At 41.0% G+C, this 27749-nt stretch overlaps 1 protein-coding gene across 1 annotated transcript in view; it reads left to right on the top strand.

The window, feature by feature from the left end:
- The window catches only part of CCDC88C (coiled-coil domain containing 88C), a 142064-nt gene that overhangs the window by 43694 nt on the left and 70621 nt on the right, over nt 1–27749 (top strand). Inside the window, 1 exon segment of the mRNA XM_042460573.1 lies at nt 21445–21514. Coding sequence (XP_042316507.1) covers nt 21445–21514 — 70 coding nt within the window.

Genomic DNA, 27749 nt, shown 5'->3' with positions numbered 1-27749 from the left:
TTTCTCATTCTGAGCCCAAAATTCACAGAGTCCATATCCCAACAATATTGTCATGGCCTAGCCTGAAAATAGCAAAACAAAATTTTATGCATCCCAGAGAGGTCCATAAAGTATGCTAGGCCTTCCCAGGTGTGCACAGATGCTTCTTATACAGTGTATTATAATCATCATTTTGTGTGCCTCCATGTTGACTCTGACTTTGGACAACCCTTACAGAACTTCATCACAGGATTTTCTAGGCAAGATTTGTTCAAAAGATTTGCTGTTGCCATCCTCTTGAACCTGAGAGAGTGTGATTTACACTAACATGATTGATATTCTCATATTTCTCCCAGATTGTGACTGTGTGTGCATGTCTGGATGTTTCTGGATTAGCTTTAGCCCCCGCTTTCTCCTCTGTATTGAGCATTAAGGTTGGCCTTTTATTTGTCAAGATACGTAAAGGCACAATACTGTATCGGAGTTGATATAATGAATGAATGCAATGTAAGGCCTATATTTGCAGTTTTGGTTTTTGTAGATTTGTTTATTATGTTCTCTCTAGGAATTTCTAGTTTCTCCAGCACAGCTCTGTTGAAAATTGACCATAGAGTCAAGCTGGTGGATCTAGAAAATTCTTCTCTAGGCATTTTTAGGTCCGCCTGTGTGATTCTGTTGTCATCCTCCACCAGGTGTTGAATATAGAGTTGCACTTGAAGACCTAGAGTTTCCTAGAGATGTGTTCTTTCGGGTTAAAAAAATAGTATTTTTTATTTGCAGTTTTTCCACTTTCATGGGGGTCCTGTGCCCCTAATCCCAGCAAATGTGAGAGGTCCACTATGCTGCTTATATAATAAACTCAATGAGCCAATCCGAAGCAACAGATGTACTGGTGATACACATAATACAGAGAGGAATAACATTTTCAGAAATAGTAGAGGGGCTCATTCTTGTATGTGTATTCATAACAGTTCACTAAACAGAAAGTTGTTATCTGCTGTTTTATTACAGCTCCCCAAAAAACTACAGTAAAGCCACAATACAGCAGCTTGTCACTTAGTTCCATCTTTGGAAAACCTATCTTTTTTGGAAGGCTTATCCAAAGCAGGTCTGTTTCAATTGTACTCACAAAATGTATGGCATGTTTGCTCTAAAGGTAAAGTAGGTAAAAGTACAGGATGCAGTGTGCATGTACTTCAAATAAGCCGCCTGCACTTGTTCTCATTAAGGAGGGCTTCTTTGAGTACTATATGTTACATGTGTATGGGAGACATCCTGTGTGTGGTTGACAAGGGAATCCTCTTCTACCACATGTAAACCTTTCCTGCCATTCATCATTGCCCTTCATGCAATGAAATTCAGAACTCACTGGACCTCGAAATAGCTTGATAGTCATTTCCAATGAGACTATGTGGTTGGGTGGTTTGATTAGGTTATGTCTGCATGAACATAACAGGTACATTTCCTAAGCAGCTGACTGCCAGCAAAACCATGTCTGATGCTTTGCCCATAAGACAATGCTGGTCCTCTAATGTGTCTCTTTCTCATTGATGAAGAGCATATTGACCATATAGAAGAATTTTCTGATTCCTGGTAGACAAATTAAACAAGTGTTAAAGTTCCTAATCACAATCATTGTCCATTTATTTTGTTTTGTTTTTGCTGTTTTTTCCTATCTTTACATGTCACCTTTCTGCAAAGCAGTGTTGATAAAAATGAATGCTTTTTTTAATTAAAGCATTAGATTTTAACGTTTTTATTCTTATTTAAATTGGAATCCAATTTTCCAATTAATTTTCTTTTTAAAAGAGCTTCGTTCAAAGATAGGATCATGTGTACTAATTATACAGATACAACCTGATCAGTCTTGTTCTTCAAATATCTGGCAGAGTTTGCATTTGGAATGGGAAGAACTAATTCCTGTAGTTTTGTAAAGAGCTAATTCCTGTATATCTCTTGTTTCCAGAAAGGCACCCATTAAGTTGACTAGTTCATAAAATGGTCTGAAAGAACAGGTTTGACAAGGTAAAGTGACACCTTGGCCATGGATATTCTTACACAGTGAGGCAGACAAACTTTATTAAAGTGATGTGAAAATTTGGAAGAAAACAGTACTCTTTTCAAACAGGAGTTTATCAGCTTTAATTTTGTAGTGTTTCTTGCCACTTTTGTATACTTTGTGCAGTGGCAAACTTTATGAATTTGAAAGTTCCTGACTTTTGTCATATTTAAAATTTGTGCTTTTTCTGTACCTTCATGTGTTTGCATGTCTATACCTCCACCAGTATAAGACAGTTTTGGTTTCTCTTTGAAAGAACAGTATGTGAGGTGCTTCAAGAAAGAATTGCAATCAAACATGATTATTTAATTTTAGAGGCGATACCCAACTCTGTCCAATTAAAGAAGCCTTAAATGGCTTGCGTAACAAATAAACATTATTTCAGGAGCTAATAATACATTATTAAGAAAACAACATAACCCTTAACCAGTGGGTGGTTTTCTGTACTGGTTTCCTCTTTTATTCCTTAATTTCTTGTCTTCCCTTCTTTTCTCTGCTGCATCTGGCATTGTGTATATCTTCTTCAGTCCTGTATCATCATAAAATTCTATAAGAAATTTAAAAAAATTCTGCTAAAAATAAAAAGGTGCCATTGCATAAAAGAGGCAAACCTTTTATTTATTTTAAAAACTGCTTAGAAATATCATTGTATGTTCAGCAAAACTAGGAGGTCTGATAGTACTACAACACTTTGAAGTCTGGCCCAGCAGGAGTATTGCGTAGTTAATCTTTTATAAATGTTAATGATTATATAGAGACATGGCTGACCCTTCTGCATTTGTGACTGACAATGGGATAAAAAAATCTTTGAAGTCTGAGCTGGACTTGTTGAGGGCAAAACCTCATGTCACTGCTTTATTGTTCTGAATGCAGGAAAGGCTGTATCACTACAAGTAAGGCTGTAGCACAGAGCTTTATGAAAAAGAGGAGATACTAAATCTCTGTAGGTTAAGTAATATTAACATAATACCTTATAAAGGCACAATAGATTACTTTAAATGGTGACAATCTGTTTTGCTCATTACTCTCACATTTCTAAAGTTTTTGTGGCTGGTGATGACATGTGAAAGCAAAATCGGGACCAAGGATCAGCATTGCCTGAGAATTTTAGTAAAGTACAGACGGCCCTCCTTATACACGAATATTTTATCCACGGAGTCAAGCATCCACGGCTTGAAAATATTCAAAATAAGTATAAATTGCATTTAGCAAACCTTGATTTTCCATTTTATATAAGGGACATCATTTTGCTCTGCCATTATATTTAATGGGACTTGAGCATCTACGGATTTTGTTATCCACAGGGGATCCTGGAACCAAACCCCTGCGGATAACAAAGTCCCACTGTACTTGATAATGTCCTCCTTATTTGCTATCTGAGTGAGCAGAGTCAGTAGCAGGGAAGATCAGTAGCTTACCATATATACTTGATTATAAGTCGACCTCATGTATAAGTTGAGGTCAACTTTTGGGGCCATATTTGTGGGTGTTGGTATGATCCATGGATAAGTTGAGGATCAGAGCAGCCCGGCTCAGAACAGGCTGTAGGGCAATCGGTTGCCCTTCCCAGCATCTCCTCAGCTGCACTTTCTCCCAGGGAGGGAGCCTAGCTGGGGAGAGATTGTGGGGCCATTGATGGCCCTTCCCAGCCTCTCCCCAGCTGGGTTGTCCATTGCAGAGGCAGCCAGGTTGGGGAGAGGCTTGGATCCCGCTGGGGAGAGGCGAGAGGCTTGGGTCATATTGACCCGTGTATAATCAACCCAGGTTTTTTGGATCAATTTTTTGACCTAAATTTCTTGACCTATACACAACTATATATGGTACTTCCATTACTTACTCTTATTCTGGATGGGGGTGCAAGTTGGGCAAGAAGAAAATAAGTGAATGGGAAGCAGTGAAGAGGAGGGCTCATTCAAGGAAAGGTCCCCAAACTATGAAGTCACCATCAACTTCCATATCAAAGGGTCTGTGCATTAAAAACACACGAAACCGATTTATATGAATAACATATCAGATGTTTTTGCTTCAGCGACATTAGTTGGAATGAAAATAATGTCCAGTATCCAGTAACAGTTACAGAATTCACAGGAACTAGACATTGCATTTAAGGCAAGAATAGTATTGCCTTCTAGATTAACATACCAAGATATTAAGTCTGTAAATCTAAATGTGTTCTATTATATTGTTCAGTATTGGTTCAGATGGTTCTATAGGAAATATCATTTATTTTTGAAAGACTGTGTCTCTTAAAATGAAAATGTCTCTCAACAGATTGTTCCAGCCTCTTACTGATGGTATCAGTGTGTGTGGATATATTCTACCTGGGAAATGTTACTTTATTGACTACAGCTTCCCAAATGCCATAGCCAACTGTGCTAACTGCCTGGATTCTGTGAGCCATAACCCCAAAAATAATTCAGAAAGTTCTAGTGTGCATATGGTTACCCCTCTTTTTGTAGTTATACGATAGGACTCCAAGAAGTTTATAGTCTGTTTTAGAAGATTTTGTTTTTGCAAATCCTATAGCATGTCAGTTTTCAGTTTTATGTTTTTTTCTTAATAATGTATTATTGGCTATTGAAATAATTTTTATTTGTTGTGCAAGCCATTTAAGGCTTCTTTCATTGGATAGAGTTGGATATCACCTCTAAAATTAAAGAATCATGTTGTAATTGTACTGTGTAATAATCAGTTCGTTTGATTAGACAGATGACACTTACGCTGTCCATTAAAAAATCTCAGGTAACCATTGAAAAGCTGCCATAATGAAGCAGTAAGATAAAATACTTGTATTTAACTCATGGGATTTGAATGAGTGGGAGTTGCATAAGCAGTCCAAAATTATAGATGAGCCTGATTAACTTTGTTGAAACAAGAAGCTATTTATAAGGCTGTTAGTTAACAAATTATTTCTGATCTGAAATGGAGTACTTTTCCTTTCATTTGGGCCTTTGAAATTATGGTACTCAATGTGTGTTGAACAGATGGATTTAATTTACTGATGTGTGAGATTTTAAGTGACAGCCCTTTAACACACTTCATTTTATTAGTGAAAACTAGGGACTACCAGTGGGCTGTTGAGAAGTAAAACCTAATAAAAATCTAAGGTAATTTGTCTGGAGAGTAATAGAAACATGAAGGGTTGCTCACACATGATTTAGAGTGAGAACTGGGGATAAATCAATAGTCTGACCATTAATATTTCCAAACAATGACTGAATTAATAAGATACACTGTTGGCAGCAAAAGGCATCTGCTACTGCAACAAGATTTTTCTTTGCAGAATGGCAGTTATCACATTCAATGAGATTTGTCCATGAAATTTGGGGAAATTGCTAGGTAGATGTTACAGTATAGAGCCAACATGGCATAGTGTTTTGAGCACTGGACTAGGACTTTAGAGACCCCAGTTCAAATCCCTGCTCAGCCATGGAAATGCACTGGGTGACTTTGGGCAAGTCACATTATCTCAGCCTCAGATGAAGGCAAGGGCAAACTTCTATGAATAAATCTTGCCAAGAAAGACAATGTGATAGGTTCCCCTTAGGGTCTCCATAAATTAGAAACAACTTGAAGGAACACTACAACAAGATTGTTGTTGTTAACTGCCCTTGAGTCAACCTCGACTCTGCAGATGACGACCCTGCAGATGAGATATCTCCAAGATTCCCTGTCCTCCACTGATCTGCACACTACCACTGCCCTCCAGGCTCATGGCCTCCCTGATCAAGTCTAACCACCTGGTGTGTGGTCTTCCTCTCTTTCTACTGCCCTCCACCTTTCGCAACATCGTCTTTTCTAATGAATCATGTCTTTTCATGATGTGAACAAAGTATGACCGCCTCAATTTAGTCATCCAGGCCTGATCTATTCAAGGAAATATTTGTTTGTCTTCTTGAATGAGTTTTCTTTCTAGCTGCATTCTTCACTGTCCATCTCTCATATCTGTACACAGTGATGGATGTTACAGTGAAATTTGGGGTGTGAACATGGTTTTGGCTTTGAATTTGTGTTTGCATGTGGAAATATAAAGCACTAGCATTTAGTACATTTCAGAATAGAATCCCTTGATTTTACATTCAGATTTTTAATTGTGGAAAACCTGTGACATTGACTTCTAACTATGCCTTTATCAGACTATGTACAGTACATATATGTATGCAGTAGATACTTTAGTAGATACTTCATACTTTGTCCGAGAGTCTCATCCTGATGTGCTGCTTTAGTTATGTGTAAGATTTCAAGGAGCATAGAGAAAACAAATCACTGTTGCAATTATTGTGTGTGCTTCCCCCTTTCAATTGTAATGCCTTTAATAGAAAGTTTGAGATGTTCAAAGCTGTTCACACTGAATCTCTATGTATCTGGTTAAATAAGCAATTTCATCCCTACATTGTACAATGGGGTTGATAGCGGTCAAGGAGAGTCTATGGTTAATATGGAAAAGAACCTATTTCCAAACCCTCCCATGTTCATGTACGAGACAGGAAAGACCCAGCAGCAACTTTGAAGAGCCTCTGCCACTCAGTATATGCTAGGGATGGGAAACCCTTGGTGTATAAGCTATATGTAGTCCTCAGGTACTCTTGACTGACCCATGAACCTGGAAGGAGCCCTGTCTGTTTTTGTCTGTCGCCTGTCTAATCAGTTAGGCATGGGGATGTGGGACTGTTCTGTTACTGATAAAAGTGTTGCCATCCAAATTGTTATTGAACAGTTGTTCAATTGTTATGGGATCTAGTGTATATAGCAAGCCAAGCAAGGATCCAAAGTAAGACAAACAAGTGATGTCTGATCCCTGATATATGGAATTTAAATGTTAATTTGGAATCTAAAATTAAATTTTCTCCATATCAGTTTATTTTTCTCTTAATATACTAGCCCATATAAATTCAAAAGTGTGTGTGTGCATGTAAACAAACAAACCAAGTCACATGGTCCCATATATACAACACAGAGAGAAAGAAAAATAATTAATTATGTCTGTGTAGAGGATAATGAAAGACTGTTTGGCAGTGTCATCTGGGCAATTAACAAATGGAACTAACCTAACAAAGGCATTGAATTACAGAGGACAACACCCTGTGAATTATTTAGTTTGCAACCTTTTTATGTCAACACAAGTAACATAATTTTTATGTTCTCTAGAGTTCGAAAGATGCATATTTAAAACTTTATACAAAATGCTGACATACTGTGTAATGCAGACTGTATATATGTTATACAGATATAAAAAGATAAGTTGGAGATACTTGATGTCTGTAATTAAGGTCATCTGAAGCTGAAATACAAATACATGTTTGTAAGTTTAGATCAGTGTTGCTTTTTGAATCTTGATATCTTTCTGAGACCAAGTAGACTTGAAAGTGGGTAGTGTGTTTAACTGCAACATTTGAGTATATAAAATATCACGAGGTTTGGTAGCTTCGGTAGTCTTAAAGACTGAGTGCCCAAACTGCAACCCAAAACCCACTTATTTATCACAAAGTGCCACGTCCCTCTGGCTTACTAGTAACAACTTCTGGCAAACTCTGTGCTGGGGCAATGGCATGTGTGCCCACAGAGAGGGCTCTAAGTGCCACCTCTGGCACTCATGCCATAGGTTTGCCATCACTGTCTTAGACTTATTTCTGAAAGTCTATAGGCAGTTGTTAAATATATTAACCAGTTACATCTAAGGAGAAGGTAACTACTAGCATGCGAAAGAGGGGAAAAAAGGATGGCCTTATAAAAATGTAGTATGTGGGTTTAAAAACACCAAACATGAATGTAATATGTAACAAAATTGTGTCCTATTTCCATTTATTAATAAGAACATAATCAATACATTCTGAAAATCCAGACAAATGTGATAAATAATAATTTGTAACTAAATTACATAATTTCCCTAAAGGCACCAGATCCAGTCTGATCTTGGAAGCTAAGCAGGGTCAGCCCTGGTTAGTACTTGAATGGGAGACTGCCAATGAATACCAAGTGCTGTAGGCAATATTTTAGAGGGTTACCTTTTAAAGGCCTCCCTCCCCCCTTTTTTTCCCTTGTATGAGTGCCTCCCAGTCTGTACTAATTGCTGGCTGATGAAAGTGGGTAGCTGCTGCTAACTGCCTGATCTATCCTCATTCAATGATTGATATGTCAGAAAGAAAACATAGCAAGAAGGAGGAGGAATATTAATGCTTTATTAAACTATAGACTCTTTTGACTTTTCCTCTTACATTTTCAGTTTTTTTGACAATGTGTGAAAGAGAGAATGAGAGAAAGAATGAGGGCACCATTAGCACAACATGCCATTACAGTATAGTGCTTTTAAAATGGTCTCCCATGGGATAATAACAGAATAGGGACAATGCCATGCGATAAGCACCAACTTAAGGCATTGTTATCCCGACACAACTTGCGTTTACCAGCCTTGTGCAATAAGGCTCTGGCTCATTTGAAATATGGTGCTGGAGAAGAGTTCTGTGGATACCACGGACTGCTAAAAAGACAAATTAATGATTCTGAGAGTAAATCAAGCCTGAACTCTCACTAGAAGCCAAGATGGTAAAACTGAGGGTGTTGTGCTTTGGACATATTGTGAGATTAAATGACTCATTGATAAAGATGATAATGCTGGGTAAAATGAAAATCATACTACAGGTAGATTAATTCAATCAAAGAAGCCACAGCCTTGACCAGAAGAGAGCAATTGATGTCTGGAGCTCTAGGAGGTCTCTCATTCATGTCAAATTATCAGGTGTTGCTACTCCATCATTTTCTGCTAATGACCCTGACACTTTAGGAGGTAAGGCCATGTTTATGTAGTCCTTTTTTGTACGACAACAGAGAAAGGAGCTATGCTGCCACTCCTCATAATTTTTCTTCCACTATCTTTCTCCTTTCCTTTTTCTTGGGTGGGTGCAAATTTCCTTCCATACTATAACACCGTTTTGCACAGTGTAGGCAGAAAACCTGTAGTCCCTTTTCATGCGGGCCTGTCATTACTGTTAACAACCCCAATTATTTTTAAGTAAAGGATTTCCTGTTCTTGCAAATAGTTCTTTGCAGACGTCTTAGCATGAATAGATGCTGAATTCAGTGAGCCAGTTACATCTAAGTTCCCTGTATTTGGTGTACAGTAGAGATTTTGCAACTGATCGTGGATAATAAAGTCTGTACAATTCCTCATGATAACTTCATTATGTGCCAGTGTAATGCTTCGTATGTACACATTCTTGACAGGAATTAAATAGGTGGAATGTAACAACATTAAAGAGTCAGTGTGGCATAGTGGTTTGCGTGTTGGAGTATGACTCTAGAGACCAGGGTTCATAGAATCGTAGAGTTGGAAGAGACTGCAAGGGCCATCCATTCCAACCCCCTGCAATGCAGGAAATCTAAATCGCTTGGCCATGAAACCCACTGAGTGACTTTGGGCAAGTCACATGCTCCCAGCCTCAGTGGAAAGCAATGGCAAACCTCCTCTGAACAAATCTTGCCAAGAAAACCCTGTGAAAAAGTCACCCTAAATAAAAACGACTTGGAGGCACAAAACAAAAACAACAGCATTGAACATTGATTTTCCATACCTTGGCTCAGTCATTAACCAGAATAGACACTTGTCAAGTACAGCAGGATACCAACATTCACAAACTCAGGCTCAGTAGTAAAAACTCAGAAACCTTTATTAAGAAAACTATACATCCTGACCCAGTTTCATTGTCAGAACTGATCAGCAAACATTACAACCACCTAATTAAACTGCACATAATTCAAAGTTCAGGTGGGCATAATTCCCATTACTACATTATGGCAAAACAAAAGCATATGCAACTCCTGAGAAGACTGTAGTCAAGAAATCAGAAGACTAGGATTTGGGAGGGCAGCCATGAAGGAACTTGACAAGATCCTGAAGTGTTAAAGTATATAATTGACTACCAAAGTTAGGATTGTCCATGCCATTATATTTCCTGTTTATATGTATGGATGTGAAAGCTGGGCAGTGAAGAAAGTTGATAGGAAGAAAATCAACTCATTTGAAATGTGGTGCTGGAGAAGAGTTCTGTGGATATTGCAGTTTGCTAAAAAGATCAATAAATGGGTCCCAGAGCAAATCACGCCTTAATGCTCCCTAGAAGACAAGATGACTAAACACTTGTACTTTGGACATATTGTGAGAAGACATGACTTACTACAAAAGCTAATAAAGCTTGGTAAGGTAGAAGGCAGTAAGAAAAGTACAGATTTACTTTACAGGTGTTAATATAAATTAATTTTGTGTGTGTGTTACATGTGTATTTCCTTATCTGTTAGTTCTTTTATTCTTGTTGCTTGAAGTGTCAGATTCCTCTCAGCCCTGAAGCTCACTGTGTGGTCTTGAGTGAGTCACCGTTGTTCAGCCTAACTTACCTTGCAGGGCTTTATGAGGATAAATTCATACGTCTCTTTTCTTTATATCTTTTATCTTTGATTATTGTTTATTCTTCATCTCTTCATTCTGCTGGATCTTTAGCACTTGTATTTTTTTTTTTTTCTTGAACTGATCTGAAGCAGCAAACTGGCTTAGTAAAATTAATGTTATGTTTTCCTATTCTTTCTCCTTTTGAATTCTAAGATTCTTTCCATGGGAAATATGTGTTGTAATCCTTCCTGTCCTACTGATGGTAATTTTTTTTCATGCTTTCATTCTTTTTCTGTTGTTGCTTATTTATATATGTAGTTATTTATATATGTAGTTATTGTCAGATAATTGACTTAATTGATTCTATTCTTGTACTAAAATTGTAAAAATTGCTTCAGGACACTTTGGTTCAAGCAGGCTACAACTTGGCTGTTTTGATTTTTAAAATTGGTATTCTTTCTCTCCCCCTCCCCAGAATATTGACATTCCTTTTCTCCCTCCTGCTCCAGTTTTTCATCAACCTTGGATTACAGTTGTATTGGCTTTTTATGTATTTTATACACTGTTTAATTTGGGATGCTTCGTAAAGAATATACTGTAGCCTACAGTTCTCAGGGAGATGGACTAGCTGATATATTTCAACAGAAACCAGAAACAATAGGAGAGGTATCCAGAGCTTTTGTGGACCCTATTAAGCTGGATCACTTTGAATTTGTAAATACTGAGGAAGTGGACAAGCCTCTTGGATGCGTAAAGAAGACAACGTGCACTCTCAATCCCTGCCCTTCTTGGTCGACCGCTCATGGAGGAGATGCCGTAACTACATTGTTACGATTAATAATCAATGCATCCTTCCGGGAGGGCAAATTTCCATCCAAATTGAAATTAGCAGTGGTCAAACCGCTACTGAAAACACCTTCCCTGGATCCCCTGGTGAGAAACAATTATAGACCGGTCTCCTTGCTGCCATTCTTGGGCAAGGTGATTGAGACAGCGGTTGCCTTCCAACTCCAAGCTATCTTGGATGAAACTGATTATCTGAACCCATTTCAAACCGGCTTCAGGGCGGGATACAGAATTGAGACTCCCATGGTCGCCTTAGTCGATGATCTCCATTTGGACATCGACAGGGGAAGTGTGACCTTGCTGGTACTCTTGGACATCTCAGTAGCTTTCGATACCACTGACCACGGTATCCTTCTGGAACGCCTGAGGAAATTGGGTATCGGAGGCACTGCGCTTCAGTGGTTCTGATCCTACCTCTTCCATAACAGATGGTGAAGCTGGGGGACACTTGCTCCTCTAAGAGGGAACTGACATCTGGTGTCCCTCAAGGAGCCATTTTGTCCCCCATGCTATTTAACATTTACATGAAACCGCTGTGAGAGATCATCTGGAGATATCGGGCGCAGTGTTACCAGTACGCTGATGACACCCAAATATGTTTCTCTATGGCGCGTTACAGACCACCCAAAATGGGCGGTCTCGCACCGCTGCCTGTTGCTGCATCCAGGAACCGCAGCAGCCAAACCACGTGGTTCCCGGGCGCAGCAAGAAAGAAGCGCCAAAATGGCGCTTCTTCCTGCGCCCTGGAAGAGGCGCCGCGAGGCACGCACTCGCAGCACCACTTCCGGTGCGCGATGTCCGAATGCTGCGCATCTGTGACGTCAAAATGGCGACACTGCCATTTTGATTACTTGTTATGCACGAGGGACAAGGCGCGTCAGGAAGCACTGCCCCTCGCGCGTAACGATGATGCCCCATAGGGTCCGTCCGGAACGCGCCTATGTCTCTGACTGATACAGGGACCAAGGATAGCATCTCTCCTCTGAATGCCTGCCTGGAGTCGGTAATGGGCTGGATGAAGGAAAACAAACTCAGACTGAATCCAGAGAAAACGGAAGTACTCGTGATAGGTTCCTCAGGTCTAAGGAAGGAAATTTGCCAACCTGTCCTGGATGGGGTCACACTTCCCCTGAAGGACGAAGTTTGCAGTCTAGGAGTACTTCCGGACTCGTTCTTCCAATTGACATCTCAGGTAGATGTGACGGCCAGAAATGCTTGCTATCAACTTCGGTTGATACGCCAACTGCGACCCTACCTAGACCAAAGGGACCTTGACGTGGTGGTACATGCTCTGGTAATCTCTCGTCTAGATTTCTGTAGTGTGCTTTACATGGGGCTACCCTTATACCAAGCTCGGAAGCTTCAGTTAGTACAAAATATGTCAGCCAGATTGGTCACCAGTTCATCAAGGTTTGACCGTATTACACCTATTCTAAAAGATCTTCACTGGCTCCCTATTCGCTTCCGGGCACCGTACAATCCACCCCGCACTCTTAGAACATCGGGTAAGAACTTATTGGAAATAGCAACCTCCAAATACACTATTACTTCCCAAAGAGCATTCTCAACAATGGCTCTGAGACTTTGGAACAGTCTTCCTGAGGAGATCCATTTGATGGCCTTGTTAGAAACATTTAGAAAAGCAGTTAAAACTGAGCTTTTTAGTCGAGCATACCCCCCTGATATGAATACCCCCCCCCCCGGATATGAATGATATGCTCTTGTCTATGTATGATCCCTGCCTTGCTTGTGATGCTATTGTTATTGTCTGTCATTGATTTTTATCATTTTTAGCGGTTTTTAATTGAATTTTTAGATACATACTTTGTGATTTTACTTAGTCTATAACCCCGCTTCGATCCACTGGGAGAGGCAGGGAAACATAAATAAATTTATTATTATTATTATAAACTTTCATGGACACCAGATGCAACTGATGAGGTGGAAAGGAGTCCATGAAAGCTTATGCTAAAATGTATTAGGAGTGCTTTTTGCTATATTCTATACATTCTCTAATAATTCTATTACCTACTTAAATCTTTGTAAAGAATATACAGTAGTCTGCAGGTCTCAGGGAGATAGACTAGACTGAAATATATCAGCTAGTCTCAAAGGCATCTATCTCTCGCCTTCTGCTCTCTGCAGTTCACTATACCTTCCTGAAGACCATCTTTACAGGGCTTTTGTAACCGTGAGGGCTGCCTGTGTTAACATGAATTTGTACTATAAGGAGGAAAATGCCAAAGATCAAGTGGAGGGCTTGACCATCAGGAAATTAATTCCAAATTAGGAATACTCTTCCAGTTCCTTTCTCTAAAATATAGCCTATAGCTCCTAGTGTTCGTTGTTGGCCTCCCATCCAAGTATTAGCCAGAGCTCACCTTGCTAGCTTCCAAGATCAGATAGGATCTGGCACCATTAGGGTATTTAGGCCCCTTTATTTCCACATACATTGCTGTGTACACAGAAACTATAGAAGGAAGTATTGTGTTTTTAACCAAAAACCACCTTTATAGGCTGAATGACATTTTTCGTGACACCACTGCTTATCCTGTAGCTCCCTGATTGAAAAATGGGACATGGGTTTGTTGTTGTTGCATGCCTTTCAGTTGTTTCTGACTTATGGCAACCCTGAGGTGAATGGGTTTTTTCTTGGCAAGATTTGTTTAGAGTTTTCTTGACAAGATTTGTTCAGAGGTTGTTTGCCTTTGCCTTCCTCTGAGGCTGAGTGCAGCTTGACCAAGGTAACCAAGTGAGTTTCCATGTCCATGCCAGGGATTTAAACTCTGATCTTCTGGGGCTGTAGTCCAGTACTCAAAGCCTAGTGCTCCCTGACATAGTTTGACAACAGTTCCTCTGGAGCAGGAACAGGAAACAAGCTCCCTTTGTTTTCCACATGATAGCCATTCAGATATTTGAAGCTGGCTGTCCTACAATCTCTCAATCTTTTATCCAAGCTAATCATACCCTCTTCCCTCAACTGTTCCTCATAGGGCTTGTATTACGACAGTCTGGCTGGATAAAGTTGTGAGAGCAAGGAAGTACCCCTCATCCCATACTCAACAGTTTTCCTTCGTAAGGTGACTGAAGTGGCCTTGGTGACAATGTTGGAGTCCATTTGACTGCTTGTACCAAGAACTTCAACATCCACACAGAGACCATTCTGTCAGGACTTCATTCTTGCCATGGGTCTGTCCCAAATAATATTTGGTGCCATCCATGCTGCAGCACACACACTGGACCTAAGTTTCTGTACTTGGTGGGATAGTGATGATCTGGGTATGGAAGAACTGTCTACAGTTCCATTGCAGTGGACTGATCACTATCTGGTGAGGTTTAGACTCATTGGGATTTGTAGTCTCTGTAGGGATGGGGGGACAAATAAGATGTTTCACCCCAGGAGACTTGTCAATCTAGTTGGATTCTTGATGGCTCTTGTGGAGTTTCTTGTTGCCTTACTAGGTGATCTTGTTGAAGCTCTGGCTGATCTCTGGAGTAGGGGAAATGGCTAGGAAAGTGGACACGATTGCCCCCTAAGCATCTACTCCTGTGGAGTGGAGCCAAGCCAGCCCCCTCATTCACTAGGGAGCTGGTGTGATAAAATGGGTGGGAAAGAGACTAGTGTTATACTGGCAGAAGACTCAGAGCAAGTCTGGCCGAACATGGGCTAGAGCCCATTGGAAGGCCTATGACATGGCAATGGTGACAATGAAGAAATTATACTTCTCTGCCACCATTGCATCTGCACAGTGTCATCCAGTGTCCAGGGGCCTTTTAGACTCTGACTGACAAGAAGAAAACAAAAGAAAATAAACAAACAGACAAACAAAAAACAGCCTGCTGTGATTTGCAAGACAGTTTGCAGACAAAATTGCTTGGATCCACTCTGATTTGGACACTGTAATTAAGACAGGTCTAGTGGATGTTACTTTGCATCCTGCATAGCCTGTATTATTGAATATGTTTTAATTTGTGAAGCCTGCTGATGTGGACAGGATCCTTGGAGAGGTGAGAACTACCACATGTATACTGGTCCTTGCTCTGCCTGATTCCTGAAAGCAGCTAGAGCAGGACTGGCTGAGTTGATAAGGGGAGTGGTGAATGCATCATTGAAGCAAGGGAGGTTTCAATCCTGAAGTCTATGGTAAGGTGGTTACTAAAAATCCTCCCTGGATCCCACCATTTTGGATAACCAGTCTCCAACATTCCAGTTTTGGAGCAGAGTCCTAGAGGTTATGTAGATCCATTTCAATCTGTTAGGAGATGGATACTGCTTTGGTTTCCTTGGTGGATGACTTATGCCAGGAAGTGGAGATGAGGAGACCGGGGTCTGCTAGACCTCTTAGAGCAGTGGTTCCCAACCTTCCTAATGCTACGACCCTTTAATACAGTTCCTCATGTTGTGGTGGCCCAAACCCATGAAATTATTTCCACTGCTACTTCATAACTGTAAATAAATAGGTGTTTTCCAATTGTCTTAGGCAACCTCCATGAAAGGGTCATTTGACCCCCAAAGGAGTCCCAACCCACAGGTTGGGAACCATTGTCTTAGAGGCTTTCAGTACCATCAACCATGGTATCCTTTTGGACCACTTCTTTGAGATGGGACTTCCTGGAAGATGGTGGTACTTGTGGGTGCTCCTATTCAGCACACTGGCCATTGGCCTGTGGTGTCTCTTGGGGTACAGTTTTTGTCCCACATGCTATTTAACATCTGTATGACATTGCTGGGAAGGGTCACCTGGAGTTTAGGGGTTTGGTGACACTAATATGCTGATGGCAGCTCTGTTTCTCCTTTCGACCCAATTCCAAGAAAGCTGTCTCAATATTGAGCCAATGCCTGTTGTTAGCAATGGACTAGATGAGGGCAAACAATTTGAAACTTAATCCAGACAAGACAGAGGTGCTCTTAGTCAGTCGTATGGCAGTTCAGGAAATAGAGTCTCTGCCTGTGCTGGATAGGGTTACATTCCCCATCCCTGAAATCGCAGGCTCATATCATGAGCCTCATCTCTGAGCCTGGATGCCTAGGTTTCAGCAGTGGCCAGGTGTGCATTTGCACAGTTAAAATGGTTTGCTGGCTGCACCCATTCCTTGAGGTGTTGGCTACGGTAACACATGCCTTGATTACATCCCATTTGGACTACTGTAGCATACTCTGTGTAGGACTGCCTCTGTGTAGGACTGCCTTTGCAAACTCTTCAGAAACATCCAAAACGCTGTGGCCAGAATGCTGATGGGGTCAGTTATACAACTGGCATGTAACCTGCATGTTAAAACAACTTCACTGGCTACTGGTTCATTTCTGGCACAATTCAAAATGCTGGTCCTATAAAGCCTGGTAGACGAGGACTTTCTCTTGATCCCACCATCATCACAGGCTTACTTGGTGAAGACACGAGAGAGAGAGTATTTTTAAAGAATTTTGTAAAAAAAATAATTTTATACTATTTTAAATATGATGATTTTTATTTTTTAACATTATGTCATTGGTTTTTAATTAATTTATTTTGAAAGCTGCTTTGGGTCCCACTCTGAGAAAACAGCTGCATATAAATGAAAATAAATAAATAAATAGCACTTTGTTTTCAGGACTTTTACCATCTTGGTCTCTGTCCTTTGGATACATTCCATCTGGCTAATCCCCTTCTTAAACTGTGGTAGGAGTAAATAAGAGCCAAGATAATATATAAGTAAGATGAGGTGCATGTTTATGAATAAATATAGCAGGTAACTTATAATTTGTGATGGAAGTTGGCTCAGTCTGACAACTGTGGCTGTAGCTAATGTTCCAGCCAAAGCACTCCTTTGGTGAAACACATTCCTAGCTGCCAAGGTTACCAGTAAATGTAAGGTAAAATAAATCACTAGTGTGTCAGAATTTCCCAAATTTAGTACTGTCCTTCTAAAATTATTGGTATTACCAGTAAGGGTGCTCATCATAACACTACAAATAAGAAATGAAATGTGGAGTTTTACCTGCCTAATGGCTTTTCTGCACAGTTAAAAAAAGATAGAAGAAACAGTTGGAAGTTATGGGAATGTTAGAACAGGAAGGCAGTATAATCTGAACTGGTCATAAATTCTATGAATAAGGCAGAAGGATTGCACAAGGAAGGTGTGATTTGGCCTCACCTATAGAGTCTACTTTAACTGAGATTTTGACATCTATACTAATATATAAAAGTTGAACTATCAGCAGAAGCCCTTGGGCATGTGGACCAAAGTCTTTTTTCCATTATAGTTTGTTCGTTGTTTCATATTAAAGGAAGCTCATCTATTTTGTGGTTTTCCTTGATGTCAAGTGAAATTGGACTATTGTCCTTATGTCTCCTAAGCTATGTTTTCCTCCTGTTTCTTGTTGGCTAACCTGCCCTCTGACCTTTTAATCAATTTTCCCAGGATGTACTCAAGGTTGAGACTGACTTTAAAGCAAGTCTGTTAAGCAAATGTTGGTTCTTTAACCTTCTGACCCTAATTGACCTTGACTAGTCATGTTTAAATGGGGGAGGAGGAGGAGGTGGTTGGTTTGTCTCATGACTCAGTTTTGAATTTTTTATTTCTTCCAGAATAATGTGAGCCAGTAGGGATCTCTAATCTACCTAGTGCAGGAGGGAAGAAAATGACTGGATGTGTATTACTCATAAGCCCCACTCATAAACTTTACAATCTTATAGACCTATGTTAATTGAATACCTGAAAAATAAGTTATTTCTGTTATTAGAGTTGCTTCCAGGGAACAGCACCTACAAATGTGGTTGCACCAACTTTCTGTGGGGGGTTGCAACAGCCAGGTGCTTTCTTTCTGCATGGAACTTTTAGAGCATCTGAACCGCATCATAGGAATTTAAGGGGCATGTGCCTTCTTGCATGACTTCTCTTTCAGTTGGCCTTTTGTGTCTATAACCCTAGTTAAGTCTGTACTTTAGAAATAATACTTAAAAGAAATAATACAGTTACAAAGCTTGGCAGAGTTACTTTTTTCAGACTACAACTCTAGGAATTTCTCAGCCAGGTTCAGGGATTCTGGGAGTTGTAGTAAAACAAGTTAACATCCAAAATTCACAAAGCAGCAGTACCTTTATCGGGCCAACCAATTTTTTGAAGCTCTACTGGCTAATTCATCAGGCAAAGGTGTTAAAAATCACATAGGAAAAGGAAAAAAATGATTTTAGAATCACAGACCTACATTTTGTCAAGATGCTGTTTTTGTTGTTGTTGTTGCCAAGATAGTCTGGATGGATATTAATGCAGCCGGAGGCCACTTCCCTCTTTGGTCATTTGGGCACTGGGAGACAAAGAGTTGTAAAATCCAGGCAATAAAATTTCAGCTCTATTAGCAACAGAAAAAGCACCTTTTCCTGAGATCCAGGCTGTTTCTGTCCTATTGGAGGCTGCCCACCCCTTTCCTTTGTTGTTGTTATTAACTGCCCTGGAGTTGTCCTTGACTCATGGCGATCCTGTGGATGAGACATCTCCAACCCCTCTATCCTCCACTATTCTGCTAAGGTCCTGCAGTCTCAGATCCATGACCTCCCTGATTGACTCTAGCCATCTGGTGTGTGGTCTTCCTCTCTCTTTGCTGCCTTCTACTTTCCCTAGCATTGTTGTCTTTTCTAGTGAGTCTTACCTTCTCATGATGTGGCCAATGTACAACAGCCTCAGTTTGATCATCTTGGATTCTAGGGAGAATTCAGGCTTGATCTGTTCTAGAATCTGTTTGTCTTTTTGCCTGTCCACAGTATCCTCAGCACTCTTCTCTAGCATCGCATCTCAAAGAAGTTGCTTTTCCCCCCCATCAGCTTTCTTCACTGTCCAGCTCTCACATCTGTACATGATGATGGAAAATACAACAGCTTGGACAATCCTACAGTGTTCAGTTGTGTATCTTTACACTATAGGATCTTGTCTAGTTCTTTCATAGCAGCCCTTCACATTCCTAGTTGTGTTCTGATTTCTTGACTGCAGTCTCTATTCTGATCAATGTTTGATCCAAGTTAAGGGAAGTCTTTAACTACTTTGATTTCCTTGTTACATAGGTTAAATTTGTGTAGTTCCTCAGTAGTCATTATTTTTGTTTTCTTTATGTTCAGCATTCAACCTACCTTTGCACTTTCCTCTTTTACCTTCCTCAGTAATTGTTCCAAATATGAGATGTTTTCTGATAGTAGTATGGTGTCATCTGCATATCTTAGAATAGATTGTTAATGTTCCTTCCCCCTATCTTCACTCTTCCTTCTTCTGACTGTAAACCTGTTCTTTTTATAATACTCTCAGTGTACAGGTTGAACAAATGAAGTGATAGAATATAGCCATCCCTGACACCCTTGCCAATTTGTAACCATTCTGTTTCTCCATATCCTGTTCTAACAGTATCCTGTTGTCCTAAGTACATATTTCTCACCAGGACTATTAGATATGTTGACACTCCCACATCTTTAAGTGCCATCCATAGTTTTTTGTGATCTATGTAGTCATGGGTCTCTAAAGCAAATGCTGATTTTCTTCTGGAATTCCTTGGTGCATTTTGGCAAAATGTAGGCCTATGACTTTTTCTTCTGTATGGTTTTTAACAGCTGTGCCTGATGAAGAAGCCAGTGAAGCTTCAAAAGCTTGTATGATGTATTTTGTGCATTTTTAATGGACCCAAGAAAGATATTACTGTTTTTTGAATTTTTGATTCTATTGTATTTCACTGTATGGACAATACAGCTACACCCAGATGTGTTTTCTTGAGTTGTAATAATTATAATTTAAAAAGAGCAAACAGCTAATCTGCACTCTAAAAAACAAGGCTACATGGAGGACAAAAAGAAGCAGATTGGAGTATATTTTCAAGCAAAATATCAAGGGAAGAAAAGGGAAGGACAGGATGTAGTGAGTTCCAAAGCAAACGGGAAACTAGATGAAGAAAGGATGAAGGCATGAAATGGAGGAAATAACCCAGAGTTTAGCCAAGAAGGAAGTACTGGAAGAATAAACTCAATGAAGGGGCAAGGAGAGTGGGAAGACAAACAGAGGGCAAGTACGTAAAGATATTTATTTTAAAGTACTAGTTCAGCAGTCTTACATAGCAATGAGATCCAACCTCACTACTTGTGCACCATTTTGGGAAGAAAATAGCATAGCATTCTTGCAAAACGTATATGACTTCTTTCAGTCTCCCCTCACATTGATGTGTTATATATGTAATTATGGGGATTTGGTTGCCTAAATTAGCAACAAAGAGGTGTACTCTAAGAGTAAACACCATTTGTGGGGTTTTATGCTGCCTGCATGCTTAATGTCTATGCATAACTAACCATTGTATAATGTTTAATATTATCTGTGTATTATATTATATAATTATAATATTGTCTATGTGTGGGTATCCCGATCCCACGCTGCAGCTCCATGGCTAAAAGCAACAAAAAGGGCGATCTCTATCAAGATTGCTGGGAAAGTGTTGGTGGAGGAAATAAGGCGCGTTACAGACGGCCAAGAAGGGGCCGTCTCGCGTTGCCGCCGGTTGCAGCATCCGGGAACCACAGCAGCCAAACGGCACGGTTCCCGGACGCTGCCAAGAAGGAGCGCGAAAATCGCACTCCTTCTTGCTCCCTGGAAGAGACGCCGCAAGGCGCTAGTCGCACACTCACGGCGTCATTTCCGGGGCGCGATGTGCGGATGCACAGCGTCCGTTACGTCAAGATGGCGGCGGCCATGTGGAACGGCTGCTGCCATTTGTTACGGACAGAGTCCGCAACAGGATTAGGGGCATCTAGAAGAGACACCCCTTTTTTAAACTGGGACGTCCTGAGGACGTCCCAAATGGCGGTATGTAACCCGCCTAAGACTTTGTACTTTGAGAATAGAGGATTGCTGCAGAGCACCTGTGTGAATCAGGGGTTGTCAAAAAGATAGACCTTCAAAAAGATACACCTGAATCTAATTGCTAGTCTCAGAGTAGACCCATTGAAACAATGGGATTTGCATAAATGTTGACTTCCCTTCTGCAGTTGATTCACAGGCTCATCTCTAATTGGGGCTCACACCTGGATTTAGATGCTGGTATGCAACTTAATGTGTCTAGGAAGACTGGTTTGTTCTTCTAGGCAAGTGACATTTAATAACTAGTGAAGCAGTACATTGTCAAAAACCAAAATTATTTTTTATTATTCTGTTTTTTTCTTTTTCTTTTTAGGAAGTTCTCCAGCAACTGATTATAATGAATTTGCCAAATGTCTTGCTGGTTGGCAAAGATCCCCTGTCTGGTGAGTATTTTGACACTAGTCCTCACTCACGTTTACTGTAATTTTAAAGTCTGATTACAAGTGACTGCCCTTGCCGATTAAAATTAGCTGAAATTAGTTTGTAACGTCATGAGAAAGCTGAATAAGCAAGATGAGCTCTGTTTACTTGACTGCATACCAAAATTAAGAAGGATGCAGATCCATAGCATGAGAAAGTTCCTTTGTTTGATTACAGTTCTAAGACTCTCATATTCAGCATGGTGACTGGGAGGTTTAGGAGTTGTATTCCAAAAATTAGCTTTTCCAACCTTTTTAAAGATAAAAAATGGGCATTTACAGTATAGGCTAGTACATTGCTTCCCATGCCCAATAGCACTACATCTATGCCCCAGAGACATGAGGAAGGAAATCTTTTCTAGTGACTTCAGCTTTAGGAAGCTCCAGTCCTCCAAAAGGTGAGAACAAGAGACTGGAGAGTTGTGATTTCAGTCGCTGAACTACTTGTTAACAACAGTGTACAGAGGCAGTGTCATAAAAGGTTTACCGTATTTTCCTGTGTATAAGGCGACTTTTGAACCTTGGAAAATCATCTCAAAAGTCAGGGGTCGTCTAATGCACCAGATACAGATAATCTTGGGCTTTTATTTTCTTGCTGCCAAGAGTAGAGCACATTATTCCACAAAACCCACCCCTTTCCCTTTGGCCGAGAGTCAGGCAAAATTGCAGAAGCCGGCGGCGGCGCCGCCATCCCCGCTCCGCCTCTTCTTCTTCATAGAAAAAGGGAAGCGCTGGACTACAATTCCCAAGAAGCCTTGCGCACCGCAAATAGCACGGCAGAGGAGGAGGCTGCCTGGGCTGGGTGGGGAGGAGGGGGCTAGCTACTTAGGTAGGTGCCTTTGAAAAAATCAAGAGTATCAGCTCAGAATGGTGGTAGACCTACCAGGCGCCTCCCTCCCTCCTTCTCTCCCCTCTTCCTTTCCACAGCGAGCCTCGGCTCTTTGTCTCCTCCGTTCCCCTCAGGTCCTCCTTCAGATGGGACTCCTGAAGGAGTTTGCTGGGAATGTTCTCAGAGAGGGATTGGGAGAGGTGAATGGAGGCTCTTTTAAGGGACTTTGGACTTCAGCTCCCAGAAGCCCAGGCTATTGGCCAACATGGCTGAGGCTTCTGGGAGCTGGAGTCCAAAATCTCTTAAAGGGAACAGTACTATAATATCAGTGGTCCCCAAACTGTGCTGTTCAAGAGCAAACTCTGCTTTTTAAGAGGATTGAAACATTTTTAAGGGGTTAAGGCTCTAAGGCAGTGCTTCCCAAACTTTGGTCCTCCAAGGGCTTGGGACTTCAGCTCCCAGAGGCCCCAGCTAACTAGCAAACAGTCAGGAATTCAGGGAGAGGAAGCCCAAAATATTTAGAGCCCAAAGTTTGGGAAACATTGCTATAGGTCACAATGCTCCCCAAACTCTGCTTTTTAAGGGGATTTTGGACTTCAGCTCCCAGAATCCCAGGTTATTGGCCAACGTGGCAGAGGATTCTGGGAGATGAGGTCCAACATCTCTTCAAGGGCACAGTCTGAGGACCACTGCATAGGGCAAAAGATAACCTCTTGAGTTCTTCAGTACATGTCTTTTAAGGTTTAGAATCATAGAGTTAAAAGAGACCCCAAGGGCCATCCAGTCCAACCCCATTCTGCCATGCAGGAACTCTCAATCAAAACATCCCCAACAGATGGCCATCCAGCCTCTGCTTTAAAGCCTTCCAAGGAAGTTGACTCCACTACACTTTGAGGGAGTGTGTTCCACTGTGCAACAGCACTTACTGTCCCTTAGTTCCTCCTAATGTTGAGGTGGGATCTCTTTTCCTGGAGCTTGCATCCATTGTTCTGGGTCCTAGCCTCTGGAGCAGCAGCAAACAAGCTTGCTCCCTCCTCAATATGATATCCCTTCAAATAGTTAAACAGGGTTTTCATATCACCTCTTAACCTTCTCTTCTCCAGGCTAAACATACCCAGCTCCCTAAGTCTTTCCTCAAAGGGCTTCATGGTTTCCAGACCCTTCACCATTTTAGTCACCCTTCTTTGGACACATGGCTCCAGTTTCTCAATGTCCTTTTTGAATTGTGGTGCCCAGAACTGGACATAATATTAATTAAAAATTAATTTAAAAAAACCCAAAGATACACTTTGCACAATTCCTTTTGCTTCAGGGACTCAACGGTTCCACAGTATTTTATCCTCTCAGCATTCCTGTCAGGTAGGTTAGGCTGGTGCAGTGGCTTGTGTGTTGGACTATGGTTCAAAACACACTAAAGAAATAATGCACTTTGAGAGTGCTTTGACTGCCCTGGCTCAGTGCTGGCTAAGTGACAGTTTTCCTGCTAAGCACCTGCATGTCATAACCATTTGAATTAAAATTACTACCATATTGAAATCAAATCTGATGTTTTTTTAATTTTTATTTGATGTGCGTTGGAAGAGGGGTAGCCTTATACGGTGAGTATATCACAAACTCTATATTTTAATTGGAAAAGTTGGGGGTCGTCTTATACGCCCAGTCGTCTTATACACCGGAAAATACGGTAAATTCTTGGCTAAACTGCTGGCTAAGTGCAGGTGTTGCTGCAGCTTTTTGTGAATTATCAAATATATTTTCTGTAGTGCTAAACAGGACTTTAATCAAAAATGTATAGAAAGTAGGTATATTTTGGTCTGCTTCAAAAACCGGAAGGTAGTACTACAAGGTTACATAGCAGATGTCAGTATTTGGTAGTTGCCGTCTGTGAGGTGGGCTCCTGACAAAAGTGGGCCAGTACAGAATCATGCCATTATATTTCTCATTCCTTTGTATGGTGAAAGCTGGACAGTGGGGAAAGTTGACACATGAATAAACTCTTTTGAAATGTAGTGCTAAAGAAGAGTTCTGTGGATATCATGAACTGTCAAAATGGCAAATAAATGGGTCTGAGAGCAAATCAAACCAGAACTCTTCCTAGAAGACAAAATGACTAAGGAAAGGTTATCATGAGATGATATGACTCAGAAAAGATAATAAAGCTTGTTAAAGTGGGAGGCAGTAGGAAAAGATGAAGACCACATTACAGATAGACTCAATCACGAAAGCCACAGCCCTGGGTCTTCTGAACCTGAGTAGGGCTGTTGGTGATAGGATGTCTTTGAGGTCTTTCATTCATAGGATTGCCATAAGTTGAAGCTGACTTGACAGCAGTGAACAATAACAGAACGAGCACATCTGTGTGCATTCCTACAAGTTTTGGCTGATCAGTTGTATCAATGTCGGTGTTTGGATGAGTTCATTTCTGTACGAGCACCAATAGAAACTCAAATGTCAGGATTTAATTTTTTAAACTAGACTGTTTTTGGTGCTCGTAGGTGGCCCTGCTTTACAAGCTATTGTATTCCCCATCACCATGTATGGATTTGAAAGTTGGATAGTGAAGAAAGCTGACAGAAAGATTAACTTATTTGAGAAATCAGCAAAAAGCTAGGACTTGATAAGGTAGCCATGAAGGAACTAGAGAAGATTCTCAAGTGTAAAGATATATCTTCCTCCTGGGAGAAATAAAATAAATAAATATAATAAATGTCATTAAATACCAAAATCGGAATTATCCCTGACTCATTGGAAAAAATGAAAATGCTCAGTAAAGTAAAAAGAGAAAAGGCACATTACAGATGGATTGATTGTACAAAGTTTGCATGACCTTAGCGGGGCTGTTGATGAATGGGGCTCATGAAAGCCTCTCATTTCACATCATTGCTATAAATCAAAATCAGTTTGATAGCAAACAATAACAACAGTAAGTAACAACAAAGTAATTTGTGCAGCAAGTAATAGTTTCTTCTTTCTTTCTTTCTTTCTTTCTTTCTTTCTTTGTGGAAGAGTATTTTAAGAGGCATTTTGATGAGAGGTTTTATGCCAGTCTCTTGGCCTAAGGGTTTCTCGCTTACAAAAATACCATAAGATAATGGAAGATTAACAGGCAATGGAAATGGTATTGAGTAAGAGCTACGGGTTACTTCGTAAACACTATTATGGGTAGTACCATATTACTTTTGAAAAGTAACTTCCCAAGCTCCATTCTTTATCTCCTTCCTTCCATTTGAACATTCCAGGTTTGCATATACTGAACATTACTTGATCTTGTACTTTTCCGGTTTCAATTAAGTTAAATAACTATTTTTCTCCTGTGAATATGTTTTTCTCTTTTTAGGGATAATTTGAGCAAATGTTATCCCCTCCCCCCTCCCCCAAATTTGGACATGTACAGCATATGCCATTGAAGTATTTAAGCCCAGACCAACCTATAATCGAGGCTGCGTGGGTATAATACTGCATTTATATTGCATCTGTGTATAAAATTATCAGAAATACAACCTAAATAAAACAAAAAGATACCTAGATATTTTATCCTCATAAATGAGAAATGAGATCCAGTTTCATAGAAGAATACTCTGACATAGAGGAATACCCAACAAAAGTACTCCCAAAAGGTGGCCATCCAACATCTGTTCAGTGACCTTCAAGAAAAGGAGGGTCCACTGCTCTGTGAGACAGTCTGTTCCTCACTCAAACAAGTCAAGAGGTTCTTCCTGATTAGCTGGAATCTCTTTTCTTTGGATCTATTGATTTGTGTTCCAGTCTCTGGAGCATCAAAAATCAGGTTCTCCCAATTTTACACATGATTTCCCTTCAAATAATTAAAAACAGCAATCACATCACCTCTGATGCTTTTCTTTAGCAAGCTACACATACTGAATTCCCTAAGCCATGTCTCATGATTTAAAGATCTTTTACCATCTTAGACAGAGCAGATCAAGCGGAAAAGCTGACATGCCTCCAGGGTTTCCCATATTTGTGGGGAAAATCTTCTGACTGCACGGCTGACTCCCACAATTGTCCAAACACTGCAAGGATGGATCCACCAAAATGGTGCATTCACAGCTACAAGCTGTATAGAACCATTTTTTTCCTGTTCCTCCCCAAACTCATCTGAACGAATGCATGGACATGCCACCAGCAGCTGCCAATTGCTTCCCTTTTCCAGGCAGCTGCCAGCTTACTGGACCTGCCATACAGGCAAAATTCAAAGTGCTTTACATTACCTTTTTATTACCTTTACATGACTTGAGTCCAGACAAACCGGAAGAGTATATCTCCTGTATGAGGAGAGAATGGAGAGAGAAAAGGTAGAGGTTGGAAAGAGGGGAAGGGGATGAACCCCCCACAATCCCCAAGTGGTTGTGCCAACTCCCAGGGATTCCCACCCCCCACCAACCTTCCCTATCAAAGACAAGTTCCCCTCACCCATTCTAGTACAGGCAGGCTAGGACGTGTTAAGTGCCTGCTAAATCACCCACGTGGTCCACCCAGGCAGCCAGATGCTGTTCTCCTCTGATGTCCCTCCCCTTTCTATGAGCTGAGGGTCTCATAGCCCTTAAGTAGGATGTGTATGTTTGGCAGCAAGCCACCCAACCAGCCTTGACAACCTCACAAGCCCCTGCTCTGGTTCGGCCGTTGAAACATCCCTTCCCCATGGAAGTTCCCCTCCCCTGTACCTTGCAGCTGGCGGCAAGCATCCCACCATTTGGTCACCAGCCTTGCCCTCAGGCAGCCCTGCCTCTCAAAACCAGCCACCATGTGCCATGTGAACATCAGTCTTCCTCCTTTCCTCAAGGAACACCGCCACACACATTGCTGCCATGTGGCTGGTGACGAGCACCCAAGCTCTGTGGCTGCCACCTCTTCCCTGATCCCACTCCAAGGAAGAAAACCCTGAGCCTGGCCACCAGTTCCCCCTGATCCTGCCCCCAGGAACCCCCCCCCCCACTGTTGGCATGTGATCAGTGGTGAGCTCCTGGGTCATGAAGCCACCACCACCACCACCCCCGATCCCACCCAACAAAGTCTCCTGTCTGCTGACCCGACTCATCCCACTACCATCCCATCTCCATGCCTGTCCACCCATCACCCATGTCTGAGCCCAACCCCGCCTGAAACACTGAAAAATGCACAGTCCCCAGGATCAGGGCCCACATGGGGTCCAATCTACCATTCTTTACCCTCCACCTGCCCCCTTCCAATAATTACATCACCTTGCACCCACCTGAGCAGGCCGCATGGCTAGGCCTAACAAAGTGGAAGGCAGCCTTGCAACAAAATCCTTTTAGTGCAAAAGTTAAAACATCTATTTAAAAAACACAAGTTAAAAACAGTTTTAAAAAATATGTGTGAAGCATTATAAAA

Source organism: Sceloporus undulatus, chromosome 1 (assembly GCF_019175285.1).
Source record: "Sceloporus undulatus isolate JIND9_A2432 ecotype Alabama chromosome 1, SceUnd_v1.1, whole genome shotgun sequence".
Lineage (NCBI taxonomy): Eukaryota > Metazoa > Chordata > Lepidosauria > Squamata > Phrynosomatidae > Sceloporus > Sceloporus undulatus.
Note: the sequence above shows the minus strand (reverse complement) of the source record. Positions and strands in the feature narration are given on the sequence as shown.